Here is a 25,410-nt window from a genome sequence, read left to right on the forward strand (position 1 = left end):
CCAATGCTATATCAAACAAGTAAAAGCGTGCTAAGTTCGGCCGGGCCGAATCTTATATACCCTCCACCATGGATCGCATTTGTCGAGTTCTTTTCCCGGCATCTCTTCTTAGGCAAAAAAGGATATAAGAAAAGAGTTGCTCTCCTATTAAAACGATATCAAGATATGGTCCGGTTCGAACCGCAATTAAATTATATGTTGAAGACCTGTGCAAAATTTTAGCCAATTCGTATAAGAATTGCGCCCATTGGGGCTCACGAAGTAAAATAGAGAGAACGATTTATATGGGATCTGTATCGGGCTATAGACCGATTCAGACCATAATAAACACGTTTGTTGATGGTCATGAGAGGATCCACGCACAAAATTTCAGGCATATCGGATAATAATTGCGACCTCTAGGGGTCAAGAAGTCAAGTTCCCAGATCGGTTTATACGGCAGCTATATCAGGTTATGAACCAATTTGAACCTTATTTGACACAGTTGTTGAAAGTAAAAATAAAATACGTCATGCTATATCAGGTTATGGACCGATTTAAACCATACTTGGCACAGTTGTTGGGTATCATAACAAAACACGTCGCGCGAAATTCCATTCCAATCGGATAAGAATTGCGCACTCTAGAGGCTGAAGAGTTCAAGACCCAAGATCGGTTTATATGGCAGCTATATCAGGTTATGGACAGATTTGAACCATACTTGGCACAGTTGTTGGATATAATAACAAAACACGTCACTTCAATCGGATAAGAATTGCGCACTCTAGAGGCTCAAGAAGTCAAGACCCAAGATCGGTTTATATGGCAGCTATATCAGGTTATGGACCGATTTGAACCATACTTGGCACAGTTGTTGGATATCATAACAAAACACGTGGTGCAAAATTTCATTCTGATCGGATAAGAATTGCGCACGCTAGAGGCTCAAGAAGTCAAGACCCAAGATCGGTTTATATGGCAGCTATATCAAAACATGGACCGATATGGCCCATTTACAATACCAACTGACCTACACTAACAAGAAGTATTTGTGCAAAATTTCAAGCGGCTAGCTTTACTCCTTCGGAAGTTAGCGTGCTTTCGATCAAGAATATATATTCTTTATGGGGTCTCAGACGAATATTTCGAGTAGTTACAAACAGAATGACGAAATTAGTATACCCCCCATCTTATGGTGGAGGGTATAAAAATTAGTGGTGCATCGCCATCGAATGTTTATGCTGCGACCGCCCTCCGATCGATTTGATTGACTTATCAGAACTTCTTTTTTGTTTGGCCTAGTGCCTTTTGGCCTAGTGCAGGACCTAAAAAGCCCCAAATCAATTGTGAAAAGCACTACGTTGGCAGCCTTGGTTACAAGGATCGTATCGCTTGTCCCATTGAATTTTCAAGTCTACCTACATTTTTATTGCTACTTCTCACGCGGCTTCCGAGTACTGTCGGCTCCCGTAAACGTCATTGATTTATTAATTTTTAATTGAGTAATTATATAATCCATTAAATCACGTCATTCACACATGCGCATCGCTCTGCCCAAGCAGCAGACAAATAGCCTGCCAGACATCCATCTCTAGCACATGTGGAAAGAGGCTTCGATTGCAAGTACGGCTGGTTCACTATTTTGCATTGCACTGCATTTCGCAGCAGACTTCAGCATCATCAAATATTCATCTTTGCCGTCATTGTCGTCATCATCACCATCTTCATTTCACCCAACTGACACACTTAATGATGTGCTCGATACTTGCGATATGTACTTGCAATGGGGCAAACTCAAGAAGCTATTGCAGCAGACGCAGACAAACAGACATGCATTCAAATAGACAGACGGGCCGACGGACGGCAACAATGAGCAATCGCACGCATTTCATGGTCGTCATTGCTGTCGGAAGCTTTTGCATAAAATCAATATTTTACGTGACTGCTTTGTGATGTTTACGCCTTTCGATTCCAGTCAATTTTGTAATTTAGTGTCTTATTCGGCGATGTTTCGATTATGGCGGGGGCGGCGGTGTGGCGTGAAAATTTACCTCTATTGCTCCAAAGTATGTTAGTGGTGCTGGGAATAGATTCATTGATGTTCACCCAAAAGTATTTGCGTATTAAAATTTAATGCTGTCCTTTTCCTTGCTCCAATGGATGCTTGCCTGCAAATGTGTGTGTCATTGACTTTTAGTATTAAAATCAGTCGTCACGGGCTGACTGTGTTCCATGCGTGGCCATACCATGAGCAAAAGTAATTGCAAATGAAATTTGCAAACATTGTTTCTGCTTCGACCTCAGGATTGTAAATTGAGGTACATTTAAGGGATAAGGATCCGAACCAGCTATGCAGAAGGGCCGCAAGGGGTCGTGCAGATGGCAAGGTCAAATACTTAGGAGTGATCTTGGACTGGAAACTGTAGAGCCAACGGCCCCGAAAAGGGGCCTGAAGCCGAGGATAGTCCACTGCCTCTACAGGAGTACGGTCCCGCAGGCAGTGTTAACATCTTTTCGAACAGTAATCTGGCCATCAGGGTAATAACAAAAGGGAAGGTAAAGTCACGAGCAGTCAAGGATTGTGAGAAGGAGGTTAACGCCTTCTCTGAGGATGGCACGGTCTGCATCATTTGTCTGCAGGGTCATAGCGGAGCAAGGGCAATAAAAAAACAGACGATTTGGCAGTGAAGGCCAGAGGACTGTTGTCAATAAACTTGGTAACTCGAAGCCTTTTGTGTCGACGCAGTCCGAGTTAAGGACGGGGGCTACGAACGCACATTTAACACGAAAATCCTATAGGGAAAACCAGATTGTGAGAAGGCGAGGCTATTGCCGAAAGGAAGTAAGAAGGAGGTCTGTATAGCTTTCGGTATCATAACAGGATACATAGGACTACGAATTCATTATTCAAATAGGTGCGGCAAGTGATGGCATGTGTAGGGTATGTGGGGAAGATGATGAGACGTTGGGGAATTCCTTTGTAATTGACCGGCTTTCACGGATTTCTGTTATGACTTTCAACAGCTGCATCAAGTACGGTCCAAATCGGTTTATAACCTGATATAGCTTCCATATAAACCGATCTTTCGATTTAACTCCTTGAGCCTTTACCAGCAGCAATTTTTCTACGATTTGGAAGAAATTTAGCACGTAGTGTTCTGTTATGATGTCCAACAACTGTCCACAGTACGGTCGAAATCGGTATATAACCTGATATTTCTCCCATATAAACCGATCTATGGATTAGACTTCTTGCACTCTTACAACCCGCAATATTCAACCAAATGAGAGAAAAAATGCGGCTTGTAAGAACTCAAAAAGTCAAATCGGGAGATCGGTTAATATGGGAGCTATATAAGGTTATAGACCGATTTACACCATACTTGGCACAGTTGTTGGAAGTAATAATAAAACACTACATGCAAAATTTTAGCCAAATCGAATAAAACTTGCGGCTTGTAAGAGCTCAAGGAAGTCATAACATAACACTAAGCGCAAAATTTCAGCCACATCGGAGAAAAATTGCGACTTCCAGGTGCTCAAGCAGTCAAATCGGGAGAATGGTTTATATTGTAGCTATATCAGGTACTTGACCGATTTAGACCGTACTTGACACTGCTGTTAAAAGTCATAAAAGAACACTATGTGCAACATTTCAGCCAAATCGGACAAAAATTGCGACATTCAGGGGCTCAAGAAGTCAACTCGGGAGATCGGTTTATATGGGAGCTATATCAGGTTATACACCGATTTGGATCGTACTTGACACAGTTGTTGGAAGTCATAGCGAAACATCGCGTGCTTAATTTCCGTCAAATCCGACAAAAATTGTGGCTTCCAGTGCCTCACGAAGTCAAATCGGGTGATCGGTTTATATGGGAGCTCTATCTAAATCTGAACCGATATGGCCCATTTGCAATCCCCAACGACCTACATCAATATTATGTATCTGTGTAAAATTTCAAGCGGCTAGTTTAACGCGTTCGATCGCTATCGCGATTTCGCAGACGGACGGACGGATATATCTATTCTGAATCAGAACGTCGAGACGATCAAGAATATATATTCTTAATGGGGTCTTACATGAGTATTTCGAGATGTTACCCCATCCTATGGTGGTGAGTATAAGAACAGCAGAAAATCATTGCTATCTGTTGAAAAAAAAAATACTGCTGTTCCATTTTCAACACACGTTCTGCTGTAACAGCAAACATTGTTGTTTTTATACTCTCCACCATAGGATGGGGGTATACTAATTTCGTAATTCTGTTTGTAACTCCTCGAAATATTCGTCTAAGACCCCATAAAGTATATATATTCTTGATCGTCATAACATTTTAAGTCGAACTAGCCATGTCCGTTCGTCTGTCCGTCCGTTCATCAGTCCGTTCGTCTGTCCGTCCGTCTGTCTCTCGAAAGCACGCTAACTTTCGAAGGGCTAAAGCTAGCTGCTTGAAATTTTGCACAAATACTTGCTATTAGTGTAGGTCGGGTGGGATTGTATTAAATGGGCTATATCGGTCCACGTTTTGATATAGCTGCCATATAAACCGATCTGGGACTTCTTGAGCCACTAGAGGACGCAATTTTTATCCGATTTGGCTGAGGTGTTTTGTTATGACTTCCAACAACAGTGCTAAGAAGAGTTCAAATCGGTCCACGATTTGATATAGCTGCCATATAAACCGATCTAGGGTCTTGATTTCTTGAGCCTCTAGAGGACGCAATTATTATCCGATTTTGCTGAAATTTTGCATGAGGTGTTTTGTTATGACTTTCAACTACTGTATTAAGACTAGCTCAAACCGGTCCATATCCTAATATAGCTGTCTTATAACCCGATCTGGGGTCTTGACTTCTTGAGCCACTAGATGACGCAATTATTATCCGATTTGGCTGAAATTTTGCATGAGGTGTTTTGTTATGACTTTCAACTACTGTACTAAGAATAGTTCAAATCGGTCCATATCCAGATATAGCTGCCATATAAACCGATCTGTGGTCTTGACTTCTTGAGCCACAAGAGGACGCAATTATTATCCGATTTTGCTGAAATTTTGCATGAGGTGTTTTGTTATGACTTTCAACTATTGAATTAAGAATAGCTCAAATCGGTCTATATCCTAATATAGCTGTCTTATAAGCCGATCTGGGGTCTTGACTTCTTGAGCCACTAGATGACGCAATTATTATCCGATTTGGCTGAAATTTTGCATGAGGTGTTTTGTTATGACTTTCAACTACTGTATTAAGAATGGTTCAAATCGGTCCATATCCTGATATAGCTGTCATATAAGCCGATGTGGGGTCTTGACTTCTTGAGCCCCTAGATGACGCAATTATTATCCGATTTTGCTGAAATTTTGCATGAGGAGTTTTGTTATGACTTTCAACTACTGTATTAAGAATAGTTCAAATCGGTCCATATCCTGATATAGCTGTCATATAAGCCGATCTGGGGTCTTGACTTCTTGAGCCACTAGATGACGCAATTATTATCCGACTTGGCTGAAATTTTGCATGAGGTGTTTTGTTATGACTTTCAACTACTGTATTAAGAATAGTTCAAACCGGCCCATATCCTAATATAGCTGTCATATAAGCCGATCTGGGGTCTTGACTTCTTGAGCCACTAGATGACGCAATTATTATCCGATTTGGCTGAAATTTTGTACAACGGCTTCACTTATGACCTTTAACATACGTGTCGAAATGACATGAATCGGTTTATAGACCAATACTTACTTACGCCTCAGTAGTTTGGTGGACTGCTATGGATAAAAAGTGCAACATACAACAGGTTCAGAGAACATGTTGTCTTGACATAGGCGGAGCGATGAGGATCACGCCTACTAGGGCACTGGAGACTATTCTAGCTATCCGACCCATTGACATACAGATTAAGTGTGAGGCAGCCACTGCGGCTATGAGACTTAAGGCGTTGGGAGAATGGATTGAGCCATACCATCGCGGTATAATCGAGGCGACGATAGGAAACCTGGAAGGAAGGGAAGAGGTTTCCGATAGGATACCTGAGATGAACCTTCAAGTCGAGTGCGAGGCACTGCTGCCATCGGCACAGTCTTGGATTAACGGAACCCTAGTATGGCCATCTGGAAGATCACGTTACACCGATGGATCAAAGCTAGAGGACAGAGTGGGCTTGAGGGTTTACATTGAGAACCCTGGGACTGAGATATGTTTTAGACTGTCTGACCATAATACGGTCCTGCAGACGGAGATCCGGGCGATCACGGAATGCGTTAAGTGGTGTGGGGCCATAAGGGCAATTACAACAAGGACGGTAAGGTCACGAACAGTCTTGCAGTATAAGAAGGAGATTAAAGCCTTCTCTGAGGATGAGAAAATCCGCATCGTTTGGGAGCCCGGCCATAACGGAGTAAGGGGAAATGAAAGGGCAAACGATTTGGCGGTGAAGGCCAGAGGACTGCCGTCAATAAACTTGGTTAACCCGAAGCCTTTCGGACCGACGCAGTCCGAGTTAAGGGAGTGGGCGACGAATGCACATGCAACATTGTGGAACATGGAAACAGTCGTAAGACAGCGAAAATCCTATTGGGGAATCCAAATCCTGAGAAGACGAGGCTATTACTGAAAGGAAGCAAGAAGGAGGTCAGTATAGCTATTGGTATCATTACGGGACACATAGGACTACGAGCTCACTTATGTAAAATCGGTGCGGCAAGTGATAGCATGTGTAGGGCATGCGGGGAAGATGATGAGACGTTGGAGCATTTCCTTTGTCATTGTCCGGCTTTCGCGTCTAACGGATACCGGCATTTAGACGGAGACACAATACCAGACATGATGCCAAATTAGGGGAGTGGTATTGAAAACAATTAAGGATTTTGTAAGTAGCACGGAATTCCTAACTTAAAATTTTCTTTTTAGAGGTTACTTTATATGTTTTAGAGCGCACAAGAGGCCGATTACTGGCTTAGGTGTATGTCCATAGTGGCATGGGCGGATTAATATCTGCACCCTGTTTTCAACCTAACCTACTTTTTTTATTTATTTAACAACAATTCGTTTAAAGAAAATGTTTAAAATAAAAGTAATAAAAAATTTCTTTTTATTTTCGAAACGAGAATGCACTTACAACAAAAAAAAATAATTTTTTTAATATATTATAACTTTTAGGCCAAGAAAGGTGGATTTAATTATATTGAAATACAATAACACCTGCACACAAAAAATAAAATTTTTGGGAAATTTTACGACAAATAAAATTCTTTTATCACGAAGTTTTGCTATTATTGTAACCGTGTAACGTTTCGCTTCAACATATCATACATATCGCTTCAACATAACTCTGTTTATCGTAAACCCTTTAGCAGCTTCGACTACGTATAAATGACCTTCCTTTTGTTGTAAAACGAAAACCCTTACATTTCAAAAGTGCTTCGAAAACCGCAAACCATTATTCATGTACTGGACCAATAATTATGCTCTTGTGTCTTACCTACTAGAGAGAGGAGAGAAGGCCATCGTAGCGCAGATGTTAGCATGTCCGACTATGACTCTGAATGCCTGGGTTCGAATCCTGGCGGGAAGATCAGAAAAAAAATTAAAGCGATGGGTATCCTCTGCAAAGAGGTGTCGCACTGCGACACGCCGTTCGGACTCGGCTATAAAAAGGAGGCCCTTATCATTGAGCTTAAACTTGAATCGGACAGCACTCATTGATATGTAAAAAGTTTGACCCTGTTCCAAAATGGAATGTTAATGTAAAAATTTGCATTTGAGCGTATAGAGTTGTCGGTTGTAGAGGTTCCGAAAATACTCACTCTATTGCTATTGTATGTGTATTGTTTGGTAATATTTACGCAATAAAGAAATATCCATCACTAAGTAGGTATTTAAATGTAAGAAAACAACAACAACCATTTTTATACCCACCACCATAGGATGGGGGTATACTAATCTAGTCAATCCGTTTGTAACACCTCGCAATATTGATCTGAGACCCATAAAGTACATATATTCTGGATCGTCTCGACATTCTGATTCGATCTCTAGCCATGTCCGGCCGTCCGTTCGTCCGTCTGTCGAAATCACGATAGCGGTCGAACGCGTAAAGCTTTCGTTATTCTTTAAATAAAACAAAACAAGGAAAAGCTTGCTAAGTTCTGCCGGGCTGAATCTTCGGAACCCACCACCATGGATTCGCCAAAAATGTATACAAAATAAATTTAGTTGAAGGGTATAATTACAGGAACCGAACATCGATTATAGAGAGACAGGTTGTACGGTCCAAATCAGTCCATCAGGTTATAGACCGATTTCAACCGTACTCGGCACAGTTATTGTAAGAAGTTTGGCAAACATTTTTGCTATGTTGAATAACATGTTCGCCTTTAATGAAAATGGGTAAAGAAGGGGAAATCTGTAAAGAAGCTACCTGATCCATCCATTGGTATATATGTCGAAAGGTGGATGAGCTCGCTCGCATTTTTTGTTTGTTATTGCTCTACTAATTGTCACATGACTGGTATGGGTTTTTATTTAAAGAAAAACTAGCTGGTGCTGCCCTTCAGATATTTCGCGCCAATGTGTATATTATATTGGTTCTCTTCTCTACATTGGAGCTACAATTTGCTATATTCGGTATATATGTGTGGCTTAGTGGGAGTTTATGGGGTAAGGCGTCCCTGAAATACTTGGCCATGAAACAGATACAGATTTGAGCCCCCTTTTGCCATAATCCACAAATATGTCTAGTTTGAGTGGGGCGGCCACCCACGTACTTAGCCCTGAAAAAATATCAGCATCGTGCTCTACTCTCAAATTTCTTTAATTTGAACCTCAATCGCCGTTGGTTTAGGGGGAGATTATGGGGTGACACGACCCCCAAACATTTGGCCTCAAATTGGATATCAAATTCGTTTTCTACTATCAAATACCTATTATTTATCGCCATAGTAGGCAATCATGACCGGTTTGAAGGGAGTTTAGAGGCGGGCCCTGAAGTAATATCAGCATCATGCTAGAGCACGATTTTGTTTGAGCCCCATATTGTCAAGCATTTTGAATGAGGCTATCAAGATATTCAAGTATTGTTTATCTAGATTCAAATCATATTTCAAAGCGACCACTTGGGATACCACGTTCTTAAAGATCCTCAGGTCCTCCTGTGTCCATCCCAATTTGATGGTAACCAGTGTACTCTACTACCAAAGACCTTTTATTTCTGTCCTATTCTATCCTGATCGGCCTTCATATATTATTTCATAGTACTCATACATTATTTTTAATTCCTTTTTTTTTGTTTTTGAGCAGGATAGGGGGTGGGGGATTGCCCTCTGACACGTCCTTTCATTTGAGTACAATATATTCTCGGACATCCTACATGACAGTTGCCGTTGTAAGAACGAAACGACAATTGGTTTTAGTCTTTTATTGTCGCGATATACTTGTCCTGTGGAAAGGTAGGACGTGACCCAGATACTTGAATCCTTATACCAACATTCGATTCCAATTACTGTCATAGACCTTTCTTTTAATTGACATATTATCCCGATCGTACTACACGTATTATTGAAGGGTATTCAGGGGTGGGCCGGTCCCAGACTCTGTCCTAATTGTGCATACCAGATTCGTAGTCAACTCCCAAAGACCTTTCATTCGATACCAATTTTGGAGGGTGAGGAGGCGCCTCAGACACCAAGGAAATCAAAATATGTAGTGCCCTATTTTCACCGGGGGCTTAAACTTTACCATCTGTGAAAATTGCATGAAAATCGGTTCAGCCGTTTTTGAGTCTATACGGAACAGACAAACAAACTAACAAACAAAGCACAACAACTTCATTTTTATATAATAGACGAAGTAGAAGAAGATTATGGAAAGTATACATTCAGCGGTGATTCTAAACACCGCTGTAAGTTTTTTATGATATTCTCGCCAGGATTCAAACCAAGGCGTTCAGCCCGCCTATGACGCTGAACATGCTAACCTCTGTGCTCCGGCATTTGCTAAGTACGAATATATATTTATGGCAATTTAAGATGTCAATTTTTTGCTCAAAAGCATAAATATGATAGATATAATAAAATTTGCAAAGAAAATTGGAAAAATAATGTTGCACTATATGCCTTTAAAATATAAGATAAGTTAAACATTAAAAATTTTTGAAATATTTCTACAGCTAATAAGTGGAGGAATAATGCAATTTACTTTAGTGGTAGGAAATTTAGTATATAATGGGTAGTGAATACACTATCATTCCATAGTGGTGAGTATACAAAAAGTACTGTATAAAATATTAACTACAAATTTTCGAATTCTGGTTCGTGAATTTGCTTAATGAAATATACTATAACAGTACGTTTCTAACATCCGAGATGGCGCTAAATACAAATGTTATTAGCAAATTGGTTTTAAATCGAAAGTTCGAACTTCTGTGAACAGGGCAAACAGCAAATTGCAATTTAGTTACGCTGCCTAAAAGCCGCAGTCCAACGATTAAACTATTCTTGAACATTTTGGAACTGCATCAATGGTGCTGATGTAAATGACTGACATGTGGATTAAAATCATTATTAGTTGTAGTGTACAAGCAAAAATAATTCACAAAAAACATAAATTCTCCAAGTAAACTTTGTTGAAAAACGTTGGATTTTGTTTAGGATAAAAGTACATGTTTTTTTGCGATAAATTCAAATATAACCAGTACGGAAAGCAAAAGTCGGGCGAGGCCGACTATATAATACCCTATAATTAAAAATTCGGGCAATACATAAATATATATGTATATATTATTTCTATATATCTTAATCTGAACCGACTTTCAAACAGATCGTATGAAAATTATTGTCATATAAGTGCAAATCCGGCGATAATAATGTATGGGTACTACATCCAAATTTGAACCGATTTTGATGAAATCTCGCAGATATGTTAAGATCAGTGACAAAAAAATTGATTGAAAATTGTAGTAACTACGGCCATTTACGTGCAAATCAGGCGATACATATCGAAACCAAATCGAAACCGATTTTAATTAAATTTTGCAGATATGTTAAGGTCAGTAACAAAACATTCCGTGCCAAATTTTGGGCAGATCGGTTGAAAATTGTAGTTACTACGTCCATTTAAGTGCAAATCGGACGATACATATATATGGAAGCTACATCTAAATCTGAACCGATTTTGATACAATTTTGCAGGTATGTTAAAATTAGCAAGAAAACAATTCTTGCCAAATTTAGTGCCGATTGTTTGAAAATTGTAGTTTCTACGTCCATTTAAGTGCAAATCGGGCGATATATATATATGGAAGCTATATCTAAATCTGAACCGATTTTTACCAGAATCGACAGCATTGCCTCCTGGGCCAAAAAATTTGCAAAATTTCGTGATGATTGGATAACAAATACGACCTGCGCTTTGATAGCGCATATAAGAATACATGGACTCACAGACGGATAGACGGACATGGCTAAATCGAATCAGAAAGTGATTCTGAGTCGATCGGTATACTTATCACTGGGTCTAAATCTTCTCCTTCTTATCGTTGCAAACAAATGCACAAACTACAAAAAAAAAAACTTTTTATACCCTGCACCACCACTGTGGTACAGGGTATAAAAAGTTTTTTTTTTTTTAAACTGGCAATCAATGCCTTACATTCTTGATATAAAACAAGAAAAAGTGTGCTATGTTCGGCCGGGCCGAATCTTTAGAACCCACCACCAAGGACTCTGCAAAAAATGTTAAAAAATAAATTTAGTTTAAGGGCATAATTTTATTCTACATACTAAACTTCTGCCAAACCAACAAAAATTAAAGCTTCTAGAAACCGAACAAGAATGATCGAGAGATCGATTTACACAGGAGCAATATCAGATTATAAAATGATTTGGACCGTATTTGGCACAGTTGTTGGAAGTCGTAACAGAACAGTACATGCAAAATTTCATCCAAATCTTATAAAAATTGCGAGCATCTTGAGCCCTTACTAGCCGCAATTTTTGTCCGATTTGGCTGAAATCTTACATGTAGTGTTCTGTAACGAATTCCAATAACTGTGACTCAAATAGATCTATAACTTGATATAGCTCCCATATAGACCGATCTCCCAATTTGACTTTTTGAGTCCTTACGTCTGTCCGTCCGTCTGTCCATCGAAAGCACTCAAAATTTCGTGGCAGTAAAGTTGGGTGCTTGAAATTTTGCACAAATACTTCTTATTAGTGTAGGTTGGTTGGGATTATAAATGGGCCATATAGATCGATGTTCTGATATAGCTGCCATATAAACCGATCTAGGATCTTGACTTCTTGAGCCACTAGATGGCGCAATTCTTATCCGATTTGACTGAAATTTTGCACGTGGTGTTTTGGTATCACTTCCAACAACTGCGCCAAATATGGTTCAAATCGGTCCATGTTTTGATATAGCTGCGTATAAACCGACTTTGGGTCTTGACTTCTGGAGCCTCTAGAGGGCGCAATTCGCATCCTATTTGACTGAAATTTTGCACGTAGTGTTTAAAAAATTGTGTACGTGCTTTTTTTTTTTGTTTGGTGGCATATTAAGGCTTAGCAAGACCCCTTCCTCCTGGCTAGCTAGACCCCAACAAGCCAGCACGTGCTTACAGCTGTGGTGATCGGTATAGACTCTGCAGTTGTGATAAAAAAAAACACCCTCAACCATTACACAAGTGTGATCTAATTTGATCTATAAACTAATATAGCACCCATATAAACCAATCTCGCGATTTGACTTCTTGAGCCTCTATAGTGCGCAATTATGATCTGATTTGCCTGATATTTTGAAGGTGATATTTTTTAAGACTTCTAACAGCAATTACAACGGTGGTCCATATCGATCGATAACTTGACATAGCTCTGCTGCATTTGAGAAAGTCTTTTAAAGAACTTGTCACATGCGATCTAAGGTGAGGAGTATATAAGGTTCGGCCCGGCCGAACTTAAGACGCTTTTATTTGTTATACCTACCACCATTGGATGGGTGTATACTAGTTTCGTCATTTCGTTTTTAAACACATCGAAATAATAATCTGAGACACAACAAAGTCTATATATATATATATATATATATATATATATTTGATCGTCTATGTCTATTTAGCCACTTCCATCCTTCTATTTGATCGTCTGCCTGTCTGTCCAAAGCACGCTAACTTTTGAAAAAGTAAAGCTAAACTCTTAAAATTTTGCACAAAGGCTCCCTTAATGAAGGTCGGTTGGGATTGTAAATGGCCCATATCGTTTGGCCCATATCGGATTGTAAATGGCCCATATGTTTTGATATAGCTGACCTTTCTCGGATCTAAACCCTTCAGCTTCTAGAGGGTGCAATTCTTATCCGATTTGGCTGAAATTTCGATTGAGGTGTTTCGTTTTGACAATTGTGCCAAGACTGGTCCAAATCGCCTTATAACCTGATAAAGCTGTCATATAAATCGATCTTTAGATTTGACTTCCTGAGTCTGTAGAAGGCACAATTTAGACACGATTTGGCTGAAATTTTGCACTTCAAGTTTGCTATGACTTCCAACAGCCATATGATGTATGATATAAATAGGTTTATAACCTGATCAAGCTCCCATATAAACGATCGGCCGATTTGCCTGAACAATTATATTCGAGTTTATTGTCATTCTGTCAGGATTCAAACATAGGCAATCATTACAGGTTTGAAGGGAGTTTAGAAGCGGACCTTGAAGTAACATCCGCATCGTGCTAGGTCACGATTTTATTTGAGTCCCATATTGTCAAGCATATTGAAGGAGGCTATCAAGTTATTCAGGGCTAGGGGTCTCGTTCAGATGTACACTAATTAATTTTTTTGTATTGGTTATCTACATTCAAAATCATATTTCAAAGCGAACACTTGGGATATCACATTCTTAAAGTTCCATCCACATTACTGTGTCCATCCAATTTGAGGGTAAACATTGTACTCTACTACCAAAGTCCTTTCATTTCTGTCCTATCCTACCCTGATTGGGAGGAGAGGGTTGATCCCCCCACGCTTCGAACCAAGCGACAATTTATTTGAGTCTTTTATTGTCGCGATCTACTTGTCCTGCTGCAACGGCTGGTGAGAAAAGCAAAACAGACAGGAAACGAGGTACTAATAGGGTGCGACGCGAACTCTCACCACATTTCGTGGGGTAGTTCCAACACTAATAAGCGTCGCCAAGCCCTGGCAGAGTTCTTGAATACTAACGACCTAATAACACTTAATATTGGTAACACCGCTACCTTTGTTAATAGGATTAGGGAGGAGATATTGGATGTGACAATATGTTCGGAAAATCTGATCGATGAGGTTCAGGATTGTGGGGTCTCCATGGAACACTCTTTCTCTGACTATCGCTACATTAGGTTTATTATAGCACGGCCAGCGCCGAATCCGATAAGCTTCCGGAATAAGTTGAAAACCAACTGGGCAAAATTCGGAAGGCTACTCAGATGAAGACTTGGGCAAGATAATTTAGATTGTCCAAGCATAGAAAAGATTGACGAAAATCTCAAGAGGATTACGACTGCACTGGTGGGATCCTTCGAAGATAGTTGTCCTCTTCGGGAAAGGAAATCAGCCCAAGAAAAACCCTGGATGACCGGGGATATTCGCAATATTGGGAAAGAGGTCCGCAGACTTTTTAACAGAGCACGTCGTAAAAAAGCGGAAGTATTGGGTTGTGTATTACACACGGCTCAAGGAATACCATAAGATTACCAGAGCGGCAAAACGTGTCTCCTGGAAGCTTTTCAGCGAACAGGTCGATAGCGGTGATGACGCCGCCAAGATAAAAAGGTTTGTCTCAAAAACCCATGTCCAAACTGAAACGTTAGTAGACGACATGGGAGCGAGAGAAAAAACAACGGAGGACATGTTGAGGCTTTCGATGAAAATCCATTTTCCACAGGATACGAAGGGACGGAGACACCGGAATTTGAAAAAATGACGTTGAACGAAGGTTTATAATTAAGGAATTTATGGTGAAGGAATCCTTGAGGAGCATCGAACCATTTAAGTCACCCGGACCTGATGGAATATTCCCGGCATTACTGCAGAAAGAGGCAGACTATCTGGCCAAAATTTTCACCGAGTGCCTAGGACTTTCATATACTCCGAAAGCCTAGCAGGAGGCAAGGGTGGTGTTTATACCCAAGCCCGGCAAGACAAGTTATGCGACACCAAAGGCCTACAGACCCATAAACCTTACGTCCTTTCTACTCAAAACCACGAAACGTATTGTGGACACCATGATAAAGAGTATGACATCCAGCGATCTGCTCAAACAAACAGCATGCCTATGCCAAGGGAAGGTCGGCGGAGACTGCCCTGCACCCTGGTTGTGCATAAAATAGAAGAATCCTTTGATGTCAAAACGTACACACTAGCGGTATGTATTGACATCGAGGGGCTTTTAACAATGTGCGGAGCTACATACTGATCCAATCCTTAGACCAGTACCGGGTGGACCCGGTCCTTAGAGACTGGATAAACCATATGCTAAGGAACAGGTGGATACATTGTGTGTCCAATGGCATAAATATAAGGGAGAAAGTGGCACAGGGCAAGCCACAGAAGGGTATTTCATCGCCACTCCTATGGGTGTCCGCCATAAATGACCTATTACGGATGCTGACTGAGGAGGGATTTGAACCCGTCTGCTACGCAGACGATGTTATAATACTTCTAAGGGGTAAAGATCCGAACGAGCTATGCAGAAGGGCCGAAACGGTCTTGGATATGGCATATGACTGGGCTAGACCCAGAGGTCTCAATGTTAACCCAGAGAACACTGAAATATGCCTGTTCACGAGGAATACGAAAGAGGACCAATTTAACGCACCACGTTTCCTCAATAAGACGATTTCGATATTTGACAAGGTCAAATACTTAGGAGTGATATTGGAAAGGAAACTGATTTGGAAGTGTCACATTCAGGAGCGTACTGAGATGGTTCACAGATGTTGGGCACTATGTACACGGGCCGTAGGCTCGAAATGGGGCCGTAATCCTAGGATAGTTCACAGGCTCTACAATAACGTGATTAGACTACTACTTACTTACGCCTCAGTAGTTTGGTGGACTGCTATGGAGAAAGAGTGCAACATAAGGACCATACAACAGGTTCAGAGAACATGTTGTCTTGGCAAAGGCGGAGCGATGGGAACTATGCCCACTAGGGCACTGGATACAATTCTAAATATCCGACCCATTGACATACAGTTTAAGTGTAAGGCAGCCACTGCGGCTATGAGACTTAAGACGATGGGAGAATGGATTGAGGATGGGAGTAGCTCATACCATCGCGGTATAATAGAGGCGACGATAGGAAACCTGGAAGGAAGGGAAGAGGTTTCCGATCGGATACCAAAGACGACACTTGCGGTCTAGTGTGAGGCACTGCTGCCATCGGCACAGTCTTGGATTGACGGAACCCTAGTATTGCCACCTGGATGATCATGTTACACGGATTGATCAAAGCTAGAGGACAGAGGGTTTGCATTGAGAACCCAGGGACTGATATCTGTTTTAGACTGCCTGACCATAATACGGTCCTGAAGGCGGAGATCCGGGCGATCACGGAATGCGAGAAGTGGTGTGGTACTAACGTGAGGACGTCGAGTGTGAACGACAGTAAAATTGCCATAAGGGCAATAACAACCAGAACGGTAAGGTCGCGAACAGTCTTGCAGTATAAGCAGCAGATTAACGCCTTCTCTGAGGATGGCACAATCCGCATCGTTTGGGTGCCGGGCCATAACGGAGTAAGGGGAAATGAAAGGGCAGACGATTTGGCGGTGAAGACCAGAGGACTGCCATCAATAAACTTGGTTAACCCGAATCCTTTCGGACCGACGCAGTCCGAGTTAAGGAAGCGGGCGACGAATGCACATGCAACATTGTGGAAAAGCGAAACGGTCGGTAGGACGGCGAAAATCCTATGGGGGAATCCAGATCGTGAAAGGAAGCTATTGGTATCATAACGGTACACATAGGACTACGAGCTTACTTATGTAAAATCGGTGCGGCAAGTGATTGCATTTGTAGGGCATGCGGGGAAGATGATGAGACGTTGGAGCATTTCCTTTGCCATTGCCCGGCTTTCGTGTCCAACAGATACCGGTACTTAGGTGGGGACACAATATCAGCCATGAACCAACTTAGGCGAGTGGTATTGAAAACAATTAAGGATTTTGTATGTAGCACGCAATTCCCAACTTAAAATTTTCTTGTAAGAGGTTACTTTATAGTTTTTAGAGCGCACAACAAGCCGATTACTGGCTTAGGTGTATGTCCATTGTGGCATGGGGCGAATTAATATCTGCACCCTCTTTTCAACTTAACCTAACCTAACCTACTTTTCCTGCGGAACGGTAGGACGTGAATCAGATACCTGAATCCTTATACCAACATTAGATTCGAAATATACTGTCATAGACCTTTCTTTAAATTGACATATTATCCCCATCGAACTTCACTTCCTATTGAAGGGTATTTAGTGGATGGGCTGGTCCCAGACTCTTTCCTAAACATTTACGCCCATTTTGGGGGTTTTTGGGGTTGGGGAGGCCCCGTAGACACCATGGACCAAACTCTTAAAACAGATGTGTACTCAGCTTCCAAATATCTTTCGTTTGATACCCATATTGTCCCAATCGATAAATATGTCCTGTTAAGGGGTTTTGGGGGGTGGGGAGGCACCTCAGACACCAAGGAATACATTTTTATTTCAGCATTGGACTCTACCTTTAAATAGCCTCCATTTGATATCCATATTGTCCCAATCGGTAAATTTGTCCTACTTGGGGGTTTTGGGGGGGTAGGGAAGGGCCCTCAAACAAATTTGTATTCTACTTTTGAATACCTTTCATTTGATACCTATATTGATTAAAGCGGTTAAAGTGTCCTGTTGGGTAGGGTTTTCGGGGGTGGGGAACCCCCAACACTTCGGGTAACATTTTAATGCCAAGTTCCTACTCTACTCTTAAATATACCCATATTGCCCAAAGCGGTGATAGTTTCCTCTTGGGGCTTTTTTGGGGGTAGGAGACCCCCGAAAATTAAGAATGAAATTTGTATACCAAATTCGTACTCTACTCTTAAATACATATGTCCGTGCGGGTGGGTTTTGGAATGGGGTGTCCCAGGTTATTTGATCCCTAAATTTTTTACCAATTTCGTGTTTTTGGGAAACCATAAAGTGGCATACAAAATTTCGCTTAAATCGGTGCACGCATCTCCGATATCTGGCGTTTTTGAAAATTGGGGTATGGAGGAGGGTGAAAATTTCATGAAAATCGGTTCAGCCGTTTTTCAGTCTATACGGAACAAACAAACTAACAAACCAAGGCAACAATTTCATTTTTATATCATAGAAGAAGATAATAGATTATTTTAATTTTAATGTTGTATTTAAACATTAGTTGCTCTGACTGCATATATTATGAAGCCTAAAATCTATATTGCGATGGGAACAGAACGGCGAAGCATGTACGGTATATTAGTTTCTTCATTATTCACAACACTATGTTGTATTTCATTAGCTATGACATGTTGCCTACTACAAATTCATATTGGCAAGTATAAACACTTAGTGAAATATGCCAAAGACCTTCAAATGTTGAATATTTCGTGGCATTTCCATACCAAGCAGAAAATCCCTTGAAAACCAAAATGCCGATGTGTTCTCCACAATGTTTATGTGTAGATTCCCATTTGTGCGGGGAAAAACTCTTCTCAAACCCACCGAGACTGTAAACAACAGCATTAGCAGCAGCAACAGTGACCAACAAGAACCACAAACAGGATTCAGGTAAACTGACCCTTTTTTGTCTGTCCCTTCTTCCAGCCAATGAGAAATGGGAAACCCGCAATTGCCTTGCCCGTTTCATAAACAAGGTAGACATCTTTATATCATGTTTTATGTTAAAACACCAATACATGTGTACATACATACACACAAAGTGGCAAAGTGGCATTTGAGTGTATGGAATCGGGATGTATTAAGCCCATCTAGTCAAACCTGGAGATCAATAAATGTGGCACAAAATCAGCAGAAGTAGACAACTTCATATGAGAGATCGGTCAATATGAGAGCTACCTCTATCAAATAATGGCATCATTTGTAACATTGTGGTGGTAGGCAGAGAAATTCTCTCTTGAAGAGTACATTTGCACAGAGGTGAAGCACTCATATATATTATTGATAACAACCGCGAGTATAAAAATTTGTCCGAAAAGTATTTAATTTGTTTGGAAAAATGCCTTGTGTAAACACCGACTCATACACATATAGCCGCTCACCCATACCTAAGGCGAGTCGTCCACGCGGTTATTCCATAGGAAGTTGTGTGAGCATAAGCATGATGTCCGTCCATGGTATGTGCACACAAGGACCTGGGATTTTTCATTATGCTCGTCGTAATTACATCCGGAAATTTGACTTTTTGGTCATGTCGTTGTTGTTGGACAAACCGTTCTTTCAGCTCTCATAAAACAACAACATCTTCGGATTCGCTGAGATTTAGTGGCGAGCGTAGGTGTGGAATGTTAAGTAATGCATAATGCCAATGCGCATTAATTCAATGGGAAAGACAATGCAATTTTAATGTTCAGTTTTGTGGGACTTCTATATTTGCTCAAACATACACACACACACACACACTCATTCGCCACCGTATATGATGGCAGCATAAGGCGAAGCAGATAAAGGAATCGCTTGATTGAAACATCAACAGATTAAAATTAAGCACGAGGGAGTTAGGAAAACACAGCGATTAAAAAGTCATCTCAGAAAAAGCCGAGAATAGTCAATGGAATAACATAGAAATATACATAAAATCCTTATTAGAAAACGAAAGAATCCTTTTCATACTCTGTAAATAAGACCAAGACCATAGCAAGAGACCATTTTATACACACACCGCCATGAGAGAGATTTTGTGTGTAGTACAACTCTATAAATCGTCTCCCAACCGCCAAAAAGATGTGAATGATAAATTTGAGATATTCAGTTGTTAATAAAAATCAATGGGAGCCAACGGTGGGGCATAGGTTAGCATGCCCGCCTATCGTGCCCAAACGCCCGGGTTGTAATCCTGCCGGCGAGAACACCTTAAAACATTTTTCGGAGGTGGTTGTCCCCGCACCTAATGCTGCCAACATTTGTGAGTACTTCAGCCAAATTTTTTGACTGAATATCGATTGATATTTTTCCGCGAAAGTTAAAATTTTTTGCAAAACTAAACAAAAATGAGATATCCAATACTGAATGTATCCTTTAAGATACATTGCGCCTATAGAGGGTGCAATTTTCATCTGATTAGACAAACATTTACTGACTTTATTATTTATTTAGACTGTGCATTGATATTGCTACTATATAAATCGATCTCCTGATTTTACTTCTCATTTTTGTTTGAAATATAGGCGATGGGAAATTAACGATATTTATTATTAAAACTATCGCTAATATCGAATGTTGCGATTATCGATAGTTTGCCAGCTCTACAAGGAGATGTCACCGAATCTTATATACCCTCCACCATGGATCGCATTTGTCGAGCTCTTGCCACGGTATCTCTTTTACGGCAAACAAAGGATAAAAGAAAAAAATTGCTATGTTATTGGAACAATATCAAGTTATGGTTCATTTCGGACCATAATTGAACTGAATTTTGGAGACCATAGTAGAAGTCATAGTGTAAAATTTCAGCCAAATCTAGTTAGAATTGCTCACTTTAGGGACTGAAGAAGTAAAATAGGGAGATCGGTTTATAGGGGAGCTGCATTAGGCTATAAACCGATTTATGAAGGCATGAATCGGTTTATAGCCTAATGCGCCTAATTCGACACGTTTGTTAAAAGTCACGAGAGAAGCCGTTGTACAAATTTTCAGCCAAATCGGATAATACTTGCGCCCTTTAGAGGCTCAAGAAATCGATGTCCCATATCGGTTTATAAGGCAGCTATATCAGCTTATGGACCAATTTGAACTATTAACAAAGTTGTTGAAAGTTATAACAAAACACCTCATGCAAAATTTTAGCTAAATCGGATAATAATTGCGCCCTATTATGGCTCAAGAAGTCAAGACCACAGATCGGTTTATATGGCAGCTATATCAGGTTATGGACCGATTTATACCATTCTAAATACAGTTGTTGGAAGTCATAACAAAATACGTCATGCAAAATTTCAGCCAAATCGGATAGGAATTGCGCACTTTAGACGCTCAAGAAGTCAATACCCCAGATAGGTTTATATGACAGTGTATTGGCTTTTTTACTTTAAACCTATTTTAGCGTTTTTTATTTTATAACTTTAATCTCATCACTGATACTTGCCTTAATATAATTGTCTCTTTCTTACAGTATTTTTAAGTAACATTAACTTTGCTCTCACTTAACAAAACCCTGTAACTTACATTTATACAAGAGAGAGTTGTTGTCAACTAAGCCTCAAGCAAAGCAGATCGCTACAGCGAAACATTAATTTGTGTCTTGTCATTCGTCTTTTTTTTTAATGTTAAAATTACTAAATAACCTCTTGTTGTTATAAAAATAATAAGAACAGTTGTTTAAAGATATGTGTAGTATTCTGTGAATAAACTTTTATGAAAATACCTTAAATGAAATCGTTTCACTCAGAAACTCTCGTACATTAAATTGGTGCCGAAACCCGGGACGACTTTCCCGCTACAACAATCAAAAAAAATAATTAAAGCCAACACAAAGTTGTGTAATATACTCCATCTACGTGGTTACAACTAAATCAGTGTTTTTATATCTGGAATTTAAAAATTTTCCCAACTTCATACACCTTTGCATGGTATTTTCTGAGCTTACAGGTTCATCTTTAATCCGCTAAAATAATTAACAATTTATTCCAATTACCTTTTGCCCTATTCATCGCATCTAGAAAATGGAGAATTTATCGTCGATAATAGCAGTTCAACACAAATCACACAGCCATTTGCAAAGGTTAGCAAAACGTTTCAACAATAAACCCGAAAAAGAAATAACAAAGGGCTATATGAAATGCGTTCTAGAAGAAGTCGAAACAATTTATAAAAGTTTTAAGGAAGATCATGAGCAAATTTGTGCTTTGGCATTGGAAAACACCATTAATGAAAAAGATGTGCCATATCTAGCAAATGACTTCTATGAAGTTTTCTTTGATACCTACATTACGTTTAAATCAAAACTATTAGATCTAGCCGAAGAGCCTACAATGTCGCATCATCATATGGCAAGTACCTTCATATCTTCCAACAACAACTATAGTAACTCATCAACATCATCATGTGCCAAACTTCCAAAAATTGAATTACCAACCTTCACAGGAGAGTACCTCGAGTGGATACCCTACTGCGACATGTTCACTTCGTTGGTACACAACAACCACTCATTGACTGATATACAAAAGTATTTTTATTTAAAAGGGTCTTGTAAAGATTCCCCTTTAGATATTATAAACCAATACCCAGCTTCTGATAGAAACTACATTGCTGCATGGGAAGCACTTAAATCAAGATACCAAAACAAAAGAAAACTTATTGAACAAATCTTAAACAAGTTATTTTCAATTCCACAGTCTAATGGTTCGTTTTCTAGTATAAAAGAACTGCTTGATTCAACACGATCGTCTCTATCACTGTTAAGGTCGCTCGATATAGACATTGATACATGGGATCCGATCCTTATATATCTTATGACACAGAAAATGGACAAACAGACCCGTAAAGAATGGGAACAATCCATTAGTAGCACTGAACTTCCTGTAATGAACGATTTGTTCAAGTTTTTGGAAACTACATTTAGAACATTGGAGTCTGTAGAGGAATCAAATAACCGACCAGAAAGGCAGATCTCTGTTAGTCGCTGTCCACAACAAAAACCATTTAAACGATCTCTGCACATGCATAACGCAGCCGTAAGTACGAGCACCTGTGTATGCTGCCAACGTCGTCACCCACTATACAAATGCTTCAAGTTCTTATCGCTGTCGCCAACAGAAAAGAAATCAATCGTATCTCAAAACAACGTTTGTACGAACTGCCTGAACCCAGGTCATTACTTTAGGCAATGTAAAATTGCAGCTCGCTGCCAACTCTGCCATCAAACTCACCACACCATTCTTCACGCTGCTTACGCAACAGACATCGTTCAAGATCAAACAACAACCGCGCTGTCTACTGCAGTAGAAAATATGAATGCTACAGCATTAAGCCATACACAACCAACATCACATATCAACTCGCACCTATCATCGCTTGCAGCGAATCAACAGTCCCAAGTTCTGCTAGCTACCGCTAAGATTCTCATTAAACACCCCCACGGTGTTTGCTATGCTAAAGCATTGGTTGATCCCGGCTCTCAAGCCTCATTTGTAAACAGAGAGTTATGTCAACTATTAAATTTGAATCAAAAGAGAATTGAAAAAACAACGATAGATGGAATTGGAGCAACATCTAAAACATCAATCAAACATATGGTCGAGCTGAAGCTGGTGTCCAATTATAATAAGAATTACAATTTAACCGTGAGTGCTTTTATTTTGCCTAAAATAACAAATTATAAACCAATAGATGTGAGAAAATGTGATCTGCCGGATTTGAATTCATATCAGTTATCCGATCCAACTTTTTACATGCCATCTAAGATAGATGTTTTGTTGGGAAGTGATGTTTATGGTGAGATCTTAAAACAAAATTGTATAAAGTTTCCAAACAGTGTCTTATTGCAGGAAAGTGTGTTCGGGTGGCTAGTTTCAGGCCCTATAGGCAAACCATACCCAAAAACGACCCTGAATGTAAATAGCTGCAATCTCGAGAATCAGCTGCGTTTATTCTGGGAACAAGAAGAGTTGGCAGAAACAAAAAATTTATCGCTAGAGGAAGAAGCTTGTGAATCATATTTTGCAACAACATATATTCGAACGAGTGAGGGCCGATATGAAGTTCACTTGCCATTTAGAAGTTTGTTAAAAGGTGAGACTGCTCCGATATTCCAAAATACAGACTATGTTGCCCTAAAAAGACTGAAACAGCTTGAATCTTCTTTTAAATATCGACCTCAATTTGCGACAGCTTACAAAGCCTTTATGTCTGAGTACGAACATTTGGGCCATATGGAAAAGGTGGGACGATATCCTCAAGATTTACCACCGAATATATACTTCTTGCCTCACCATGGTGTTTTGCGCGAAAGCAGTACCACTACTAAATTAAGAGTCGTTTTCGATGGTAGCAGCAGAGTTCCACCACAGCCATCTCTGAATGATGAACTCGCTAGTGGACCCCCACTGCAAAACGACCTGCCCACTATTATCATTCGATGGCGACGTTTTAAAATTTCGTTTACAGCCGACTTGGAAAAAATGTTTAGGCAGATAAATGTATGCAACGACCATCAGCTGTACCAGTGTATTCTATGGCGTGACCCCAACACCAATGACCTGAATATTTACAAATTGAAAACAGTAACTTATGGTACGACCTCCGCTCCGTTTTTGGCAATAAGAGTTTTGAAACAAATAGCAGAAGATGGCAGATCAGAATTTCCTTTAGCGTGTAAAGTGATAGAATCGGATACATACGTGGACGATGTTATATCTGGATGTGACAGCGTTACGGAAGCAATTAAATTGGCGCATGAGCTTGTCCTCTTGTTGGCGAAATCTGGTTTTACCCTTAGGAAGTGGAGCTCAAATTCTACCGAACTATTAAGTACGATTCCTTCCGAGTTTCAGACTACAGCCAATAGCTTCCCGCTTCAAAATCATGAAATGGTTAAAGCCTTGGGCTTATCTTGGGACCCCAAAAGTGACAATTTTTATTTTAAAGTCAATTATACTTTTTCTGATAAAATTACGAAAAGTGTTGTACTTTCAGATTCTGCAAGATTATTTGATCCACTTGGCTGGTTGGCCCCTACAACCATAATGGCGAAAATCATGTTTCAAACTCTATGGCGAGAAGGTTTGGATTGGACAGATCCTTTGCCAGCGAATTTGCACAATGAGTGGTCTAAATATCGAACTGCATTAAAGGACATTGAGAAGTTATCGCTGCCTAGATGGTTTAAAAGCAAATCGACATCCTCTACTGATCTTCATGCATTCTGTGACGCGTCCAAGCTAGCTTTTGCCGCAGTTGTCTACATAAGAGTTGTGAAGGAAGATGGAAAAGTACACGTAAGTCTAATACAATCAAAACCAAAAGTAGCCCCTCTGAAAGTACAAACCATACCAAAACTTGAGTTGTGTGCCGCTGTTTTGTGTGCAAGGTTGGTCACCAGGGTAAAATCATGCATTGGGCTCAAAGTAGATAATGTGATGTTGTGGTCGGATAGTACCACGGTGCTGAACTGGATCAAAACACAATCTTCTCAGCTCCCAGTATATGAGGCAAATCGG

At 40.1% G+C, this 25,410-nt stretch overlaps 1 protein-coding gene across 1 annotated transcript; it reads left to right on the forward strand.

Moving 5' to 3' along the window:
• The first annotated feature begins 1,996 nt into the window (after positions 1-1,996).
• On the forward strand, positions 1,997-25,410 carry LOC131997906 (uncharacterized). The gene is made up of 6 exons (XM_059369776.1): positions 1,997-2,091; positions 18,647-18,805; positions 19,289-19,343; positions 21,913-23,983; positions 24,083-25,188; positions 25,281-25,410. The coding sequence occupies exons 1-6, from the start codon at positions 1,997-1,999 to the stop codon at positions 25,323-25,325; spliced, it is 3,531 nt and encodes a 1,176-aa protein (XP_059225759.1). The 3' UTR covers positions 25,326-25,410.

The sequence above is a fragment of the Stomoxys calcitrans genome, chromosome 5 (assembly GCF_963082655.1).
Source record: "Stomoxys calcitrans chromosome 5, idStoCalc2.1, whole genome shotgun sequence".
Classification (NCBI taxonomy): Eukaryota; Metazoa; Arthropoda; class Insecta; order Diptera; family Muscidae; genus Stomoxys; species Stomoxys calcitrans.